The sequence below is a fragment of the Nicotiana sylvestris genome, chromosome 7, assembly GCF_000393655.2.
Source record: "Nicotiana sylvestris chromosome 7, ASM39365v2, whole genome shotgun sequence".
Taxonomy (NCBI): domain Eukaryota; kingdom Viridiplantae; phylum Streptophyta; class Magnoliopsida; order Solanales; family Solanaceae; genus Nicotiana; species Nicotiana sylvestris.
Genome location: NC_091063.1, coordinates 96,979,102 through 96,988,245, shown reverse-complemented (window position 1 = coordinate 96,988,245; position 9,144 = coordinate 96,979,102). Strand labels below are relative to the sequence as shown.

At 41.0% G+C, this 9,144-nt stretch overlaps 1 protein-coding gene across 1 annotated transcript; it reads left to right on the top strand.

Annotated features, from left to right (window-relative positions):
- The first annotated feature begins 1,038 nt into the window (after positions 1–1,038).
- LOC138873483 (uncharacterized) lies at positions 1,039–1,491 on the top strand. Its single transcript, XM_070151953.1, has one exon. The coding sequence runs from the start codon at positions 1,039–1,041 to the stop codon at positions 1,489–1,491; it is 453 nt and encodes a 150-aa protein (XP_070008054.1).
- Positions 1,492–9,144: the final 7,653 nt, after the last annotated feature.

The following is a 9,144-nucleotide window of genomic DNA, read 5'->3' as shown; positions in this document are numbered from 1 at the left end:
CATAAGGCGGGAAATAAAATGCCACCCCATTACTAATAATGAAGCATAATATGAAGCTGTAATTGCAGGTCTGGAATTGGCACGAGAGCTCAGAATAATGCAGATGATAATTAAAAGTGACTCGCAGCGTGTAATTAATCAAATGCAGGGGACTTATGTAGCTAGAGAGGTGAGGATGCAACAATATTTAGAAAAGGCACGAGACTTAATTAGACAATTCTAATCTTGGAAAATCATGCAAATACCCAGGGAAGAAAATGCTGAAGCAGACACGTTGGCTAATATCGCATCTGTTGTAAAAGTAACAAATGTAGAAAATGCTTCTGTAATGCATTTGTTTCATTTAGCACTCCATCAGGACGAAAACGAGGTAAATTTCAATAATTTAACTTGGGATTCGAGAAACAAAAATGTTAATTTTTTACAGTACGGGATTCTACCCGAAGATAAGAGAAAAGCTAAGTCACTTCAATGAAAAGTTGCCCCTTATTGTTTGGATCGTGGAAACCTATATCGAAAGATGTTCTGTGCACCTTTAGCAAGATGTCTCGGACTTCTCAAATAGAGTATGTGATGAGAGAAGTACATGAAGGATATTGTGGAAATCACGCAGGAGGAAGATGCTTGGTAAAAACTCTAATTAGAGCAGGATATTATTAGCAAAAAATGGAAGAAGATTGTGAAAGTTTTGTGGCCAAGTGTGACAAATGCCAACGATATGGTAACAACATGCATCGCCCAACAGAGCTATTACATCTGGTTATTGCACCATGGGCTTTTATGAAGTGGGGGATGGATATCGTGAGTCCACTACCACAAGCCAAAGGAAAGGTACAAATTTTATTAGTACTAATAGATTATTTTACCAAGTGGATAGAAGCAAGTGCTTTCAAGCAAGTGTGGGAAAAAGAAGTTAGGGACTTCATTTGGAGAAACATCATATGCCGGTTTGGAGTTCCAAATGAAATTGTGTGTGATAACGACCCGCAATTCATAGGTGCGAAAAGCATAAAATTCTTTTAGAGTTGGCAGATTAAAATGATAACTTCAACACCTTATCATCACGTGGCTAATGGACAAGCTGAATCGATAAACAAGGTTATAATTAATAACTTGAAGAAAAGGTTAAAGGAGTCAAAAGGTAAGTGGCCAGAAGTGTTACCAAGAGTTTTATGGGCTTACCGGACGACAGCAAAAACAGGTACGGGAGAGACTCCATCATCACTTGTGTATGGTATTGAAGCCTTAATCCTAGTTGAAATAGGTAAACCAAGTACAAGATACACCCAGGCAACCGAAGAATCAAATGAGGAAGAGATGCGAATAAATCTCGATTTGCTTCAAGAAAGGAGAGAAGTTGCTCTAATAAGGATGGCAGCGGAGAAACAAATTATTGAGCGATATTACATCGGAAAGCCCTTCTTAGATACTTCAAGATTGGGGACTTCGTACTCAAAAAAGTTTTTCAATCATAAAAAGCGGCCAATGTAGTAAAATTGTGTCCAAATTGGGAAGGACCTTACAGGATTCGAGGTATTGCTGGAAAGGGTGCATATGAGATAGAAACAATGGACGGCAAAGTACTCCCATCAAATTGGAATTCTGTTCATTTGAAGAAGTATTACTTCTAAAGGAAGAACCCCCGATCAGGTATCGTTTATGCAAGGTTTAGATTTATTCTTTTTTAATTATACTAATCATTTTAGATGATACGCATAAAACTAACCCACACCAAATGATGATTTTAGATCTAAAAGACACACAGGATGCAATATTATCCCCGATCTGGGTTATAACCTTTCTGATATAAGTAAAAAGGTTTAAGCATTCGTCATCTAAAAATATTCCACCGAGTCTCGTATCAATTTTCCTTTTCAGGAAATGGACCAAATAGAAGGAATAATCAAGTGCTCGAGATTTCATACTTCAAAGCTCTAACACTTGAGGGACTATAGATATAAAGTCAAAGTAGACTGAAAGTCAAAGAAGATTCAAGAAGACTAAAAGTCAGAATTCAAGCCTGGATCAACCCAAAAATCAAAAGTCAAGAGCAAATCAAGAGCCAAAAACACAAGCCTGATTCCAAAAACCTTTGTAATAAGCTTTGATGAAGTATAAACTTGCGGATGTAAATTACAAGATCCTACGAATACTTAGGTTAAAGGCAATGTTTAGTCATGGGTCGCAAAATATACCATAGAATTTTGTGAAATCATTTATAAAGAAAAAAGTTATGAAAGAGTTGTAGATGTTTTACAAAAATCTACTTGAGTACTTGTAAAGTGTTATATAATTTGAATGTCAAAATACAGAACTTCCTCAAATTATTCAAGATATTTCTTTGAAATATGTATTTTAAGACTTTTTTCATATGTTCAGACAAATATGAAGTTAAGACGTCTTCCTCATTAGTGTCGTTTATAAAACAGCCCTCTTTTACAAAAAATTGTGTCTATTCAAAAATCACGAATTACTAAAGCATTTGTAAATGAAGAGTAGAAAGAAACTCAAACGAGTACCATATTTGTCTGAAAACCAAGGAAATCCCAACAAACTCAAAACCAAGGAAATTTGATAACAAACCACAAAACAAACCAGAGGTAAAAACTTACCAACTATTCCAAAAGTAAAAAAAAATCCCAACAAAAATTCACAAAACACTATAGGGCAGGATCTAAAGGAGTACCATCTGCAGCGAGAGAGGTAGAATCCAATAAGGTATCAACAACGGGAGAAGATACAACTTTAGAATAAGAGGATTGAACACCAACTTCACCAGGAGTAAGTTCATCACCTTCGGGAACGCCGACTTCAGGTGATGAAAAGTTCTGACATTGCTGAGTTTTTTCAATAGTTTCCTTAGCCTTTGCAATCTCAGTAGTCAAGTCAAAGTGTTACAACCCCAGTTCACTCTCTGTGAACCATCGTGACGGCACCTAGTCTCTACGACTAGGTAAGCCTAAAACACGAAAGATAAACTAATTTGCGGAAGAATACAATTTAAAATAGAAATAATATAATAAAACAGCATTTAAAAGTGCCGCTCGACATAATAAATATAACTCTCAAATCTAATATATATCTCTCAAAACCCGGAAACCCATGAATCACACGCTAAGAGATACATAAGAAGCTCTAACTCAAAAAATGTCTAGAAAAAGGGAAGTACTGAAGGGCTATCTATTGCAGAAAGATAGAAAGGGACTTCTCGGTCTGTGGACGTGGCAGATATACCTCGAAGTCTCTACAGAAGCGCCTCGCCTCAAGGATGATAAGACTGAGTGAAAGTACCTGGATCTGTACAAGAAAAACATGCGCAGAAAGGGGCATGAGTACACCACAGCGGTACTCAGTAAGTGTCAAGCCTAACCTCGATCGGGTAGTTGCGAGGAAGGTCAGGGCCCTACTGAGGTTAAATAAAATACAAAGTATAATAGTGTAGGACAAGACAGTACAATTAAGTGCAACAGTAAGAAATAACATAGAATAGAAAGAACAACAACAACTAGAACAGAGACAAAATAATCACTGAGGGAACACAGCTCAACACAGAGATAACAACCGGGGATCTACCAGGATACCTTCCTATAGCCCCCAAATGTAAATGTCCAGTTGATCTCCCGGGTGTCATCCCGTAGTCCAACTCATAATGCGCCAGGGATCTACCGGAATCCCGTTCTGTAGTTCCCAAATGTAAATACCCAGTACTAGGGGAATCTACCGGGTGCAGTCCCGTAGTTCCATATAACAGACAAGGGGGGTCTACCAGAATCTCACATCCGTAGTCCTAAATAAACAGACAAGGGGGATCTACCAGAATCCCACATCCGCAGTCCTAAATAAACAGGCAAGGGGGATCTACTGGAATCCCACATCCGTAGTTCTAAATGTAAATACACAGCAGTAATATGGGAATATATTCAGCAAATGTCAGTTTCATATTAAGGCAACCAGGTAATTCTAGTAAGATACTGCATGGAATTCAGGTAAAACAGTTTGAGCAAATAAAGCAATTAAATCCCTTGGACATGCTTTCCTAAGCTAACAACAGGCTTAAAGTGCAAGTAATATAAACAAGAAAGGAAACATACTAGTAATTACTTAATGAAAACCAAATTTTCAACAATTAGCACAAGTACATAGTCATCACCTCACGTACAAGGCAGTTCAACTAACAATAATACCAAATCCTAAGGGGAAGGTCCTCCACACAAGGTTAGACAAGTCACTTACCTCGAACGGGCTCAAAAATCAATCCGAAACCACGCTCTTGCCACAAGTACTCGACTCCAAAAGGCTCAAATCTATTCAATTCGATAGCATAATATAAATAAGACTTCAATTAACTGATTCTACAATTGAAATCTAAGTTGATATGCGAAATTATGTAAAATGACCAAAATGCCCCTCGGGCACACGTCTCGGAATCAGGTAAAATTTATATTTCCAGAAACCTTGCACTCTCACGAGTTCAGTCATATCAAAAGTACCAAAATATGATCTCAATTTGTACCTCAAATCATCACTCAAAGGTCTCCAATTATACAAGCCCTAACCCCCCCAATTACCACCGATTTTCCTTAATTTTTCATGCTTAAATTGATAAATATCATTTTAATAACGAGTTTAGGGACCAAAGACCTTACCCCAATGAATTTTTTGAAAATCCCTCTTGTAAAGTGCTCTCCAAGCCTGTTCCCATTTTGAAAAGATGAAAAATGGCTAAATTTCGCGAAGACAAGAATTTATATGTTCTGCCTAGCGATTTCCGCATTTGCAGCCTAGATGCTGTCCCGCATCTGCGGAGCTAGGGTCGCATCTGCGACTTTTCATTAAAGGGCCAGCTTCCGCATCTGTGACGCAAATCCGCAGATGCGGTACCGCTTTTGCGGTCCTGAAGAAATGACCAAATTCCACTTTTGCAGCGCCGCACCTGCGCAACCCAAACCGTAGGTGTGGTTATGACAGAATCAGCAGCTGAAGTTGCAACTCTAACTCCAAAATCTTTCGTCAACCATCCTAATTCATCCTGAGGCCTCCAGAACCTCAACCAAATATAACAACCAATCCTAAAACATCATTAAAACTTGTTCCAACTTTCGGAACGCTCAAAACAATGTCAAAACACCTATTTTCATCGAATTCAAGCCTAAGAATTTCAAAAACTCTAAAAATATGCTTACGATCAAAACGTATATCGAACCTTGTCCGAATGACCCGAAATTTTGCACACACGTCACATTCAACACTACGGAGCTACTCCAACTTTCGGAATTCGATTTCGACCCTAGGATCAAAATCTTACTATCGGACCGGAAAATTCAAAAATTCAACTTTCGGCATTTCAAGCCTAAATTAGCTACGGACCTCCAAAACACAATCCGAACACGCCTCTAAGCTCGGAATCACCTAACGGAACCATCATATTTTCATTCCGAAGCCGTCTTTACACTGTTCAACACTTAAGCTCTCATTTAGGGACTAAGTATCCCAAAACTCCCCGAAACTCAAAACCGAACGTCCCGGCAAATCAAAATAGCAGAAATAAACTCGGGGAAAAAAGTTAATAGGGGACCGGGGTGCATATTGGTAAGACGACCGGCCGGGTCGTCAAATCCTCGTACACTTAAATATTCGTTCGTCCTCGAACGAGCATAAAGACTTACCCGAAGTAGTGAAAAGATGAGGGTAAAGGCTGCGCATATCCTGCTCGGTCTCCTAGGTCGCCTCCTCGACCAGCTGACCCCGCCATTGAACCTTTACTGATGCAATGTTCTTTGACCTTATCTTTCTAACCCGCCTATCCAATATTTCCACTGGCTCCTCAACATAAGATAGATCCTTCTCCAACTGGATTGAACTGAAATCCAACACGTGCAATGGATCATCGTGATACCTCCGGAGCATCGAAACATGAAATACCGGATGAACTCCTGCTAGGCTGGGAGGTAAGGCAAGCTCAAAAGCATCCTCCCCAACACGCCTCAATATCTCAAAAGGGCCAATAAACCTCGGACTCAACTTTCAAATTCTTACCAAATATCATAACGCCCTTCATAGGCAAAACACGAAGTAGAACCCGCTCTCCAACCATATAGGAAACATCACGAACCTTCCGGTCCGCGTAACTCTTCTGTCTGGATTGGGCTGTGCGAAGTCTATCCTGAATCACTTAACCTTCTCCAAAGCATCCTGAACTAAGTCTGTGCCCAATAATCTGGCCTCACCCGACATAAACCAACCCACTGGGGATCTATGCTGTCTCCCATATTGAGCCTCAAACGGTGCCATCTGAATGCTAGACTGATAGCTGTTGTTGTAAGCAAACTCTGCCGATGGCAAGAACTGATCCCAAGACCCTCCAAACTCAATCACACATGCACGGAGCATATCCTCAAGAATCTGAATAGTGGCCTTCGGACTGTCCGTCCGTCTGAGGGTGAAATATTGTACTTAACTCCACCCGAGTACCCAACTCATGCTGAACGGCCCTCCAGAACTGTGATGTGAACTGAGTACCTCTATCTGAAATTATGGACACTGGAATACCATGCATACGAACAATTTCCCGAATATAAATCTCTGCCAACCGCTCCGAGGAATAAGTAGTACACACATGAATAAAGTGAGCGGACTTGGTCAGCAGATCCACAATCACCTAAATAGCATCGAACTTTCTCAATGTTCGTAGGAGCCCAACTACAAAGTCCATGGTGATCCGCTCCCACTTCCACTTCGGAATCTCTATCTGCTGGTGCTCATACTTCACCTGCTGACAGTTAAGGCACCAAGCTACAAATCCAACTATATCTTTCTTCATACGCCTCCACCAATAGTGCTGCCTCAAATCCTGATACATCTTCGCGGCACCCGGATGAATGGAATACCGCGAGCTATGGGCCTCCTCCAGAATCAACTCCCAAAGCCCATCAACATTGGGTACACAAATCCGATCCTGCATCATCAATACCCCATCATCACCAATAGTCACATCGCTAGCATCACCGTGCTGAACTTTGTCCTTGAGGATAAGAAAATAAGGGTCATCATATTGCCGCTCCCTGATACGATCAAATAGGGAAGACCGAGAAACCACGTAAGCTAGAACCTAACTGGGCTCCGAAAGATCCAATAGGCCTGAACATCCATCGCCATAGGCCTCTCTGATACTAGTAAATAAGCCAAACTCTCCAAACTTTATACCCGGCGACTCAAAGCATCGGCCAACACATTGGCTTTGCCCAGGTGATACAAAATAGTGATGTCATAGTCCTTCAGCAACTCTAACTACCTCCTCTGGCACAAATTTAGAACCTTTTGCTTGAACAGGTGCTGCAAGCTCTGATGGTCAGTATAAATCTCACAGGGAACCCCGTATAAATAATGGTGCCAAATCTTCAGGGCGTGAACAATGGCAGCTAACTCAAGGTCGTGAACAGGGTAGTTCTTCTCATGTATATTCAACCATCTAGACGTGTAGTCAATCGCCCTACCGTCCTGCATCAACACCGCTCCGAGGCCAACCCTCGAGGCATCAAAATAGACCATATAAGACCCCAAACATGTAGGCAGTATCAAAATTGGGGCAGTAGTCAAAGTTGTCTTGAGCTTCTGAAAGCTCGCCTCACACTCCTCCGGCCACTGGAATAGACCACCTTTCTGGGTCAACCTGGTCATAGGGGCCGCAATTGATGAAAACCCCTCCACTAAACGATAGTAGTAACCTGCCAAGCCAAGGAAACTATGGATCTTGGTAGCTGAGGATGGTCTGGGCCAACTCTGTACGACCTTTATCTTCTTCAGATCCACCTGAATACCCTTAGATACCACGTGTCCTAAGAATGTCACTGAATCAAACCAAAACTCACATTTCGAGAACTTAGCATATAACTTCTTCTCTCTCAGAGTCTGAAGCACAGTCCTCAGGTGCTGCCCATGATCTTCCCGACTCCGGGAATACACCATAATATCATCAATAAAGATAATGACGAACGAGTCGAGATACAATTGGAATACACTGTGCATGAATGCATAAAGGCTGCTGGGGCATTAGTCAGCCCAAATGACATAACAAGGAATGCGTAGTGACCTTCCCGAGTCCTGAAAGCAGTCTTCAGGATATCTGGCTCCCGAATCTTTAGTTTATGGTAACCTGAGTGTAAATCAATCTTAGAAAACACCTATGCGCCCTGAAGCTGGTAAAACAGGTCATCAATACGAGGTAAAGGATAACAGTTCTTCACTGTAACCTTGTTCAACTTGCGATAATTAATACACATATGCAGAGAACCATCCTTTTTCTTTACAAACAAGACATGAGCACCCCAAGGTGATACACTAGGCCAGATAAAACCCTTATTAAGCAATTCATGTAACAAATCCTTCAACTCTTTCAACTCAGGAGGAGTCATACGATACAGAGGAATAGAAATGGGCTGAGTACCCGGCAACAGATCAATGCAAAAATCAATATTTCTCTCAAGCGGCATGCTTGGAAGATCAGCTGGAAACACATCGGGGAAATCCCGTACTACTGGAACTGAATCAACTGAAGGGGTATCAATATTGACATCTCTCACATAAGCTAAATACGCGTCACAACCCTTCTTAACCATATGCTGAGCTTTAAGAAAAGAAATAACTCTACTGGGAGTGTGATCTAAAGTACCCCTCCACTCAACACGCAGTACACCTGGCATAGCCAGCGTCTTGGTTTTGGCATGACAATCAAGAATAGTATAATGGGGCGACAACCAGTCCATGCCCAAGATAATATCAAAGTCAACCATGCTGAGTAACAATAAATCGGCTTTGGTCTCAAAACCACTAAGATCCACCAAACACGACCGATAGATGCGGTTCACAACTAGAGAATCTCCCATAGGGAGTAGAAACATAAATAGGGGAACTCAAAGAATCTCTAGATACACCTAAATGCGAAGATAAATAAAAAGACACATAAGAATAAGTGGAACTTGGATCGAATAGAATCGATGCATCTCTGTGACAAACCACTATAATACCTATGATAACAGAATCAAATGCAACATCCTTAGTATAGGTAGAAAGGGCATAATATTTGTCCTGGCCTCACCCTCTAGCTGGCTGAGCAGCTGGGGTAGCAACTGGTGCTGTAACCATAGC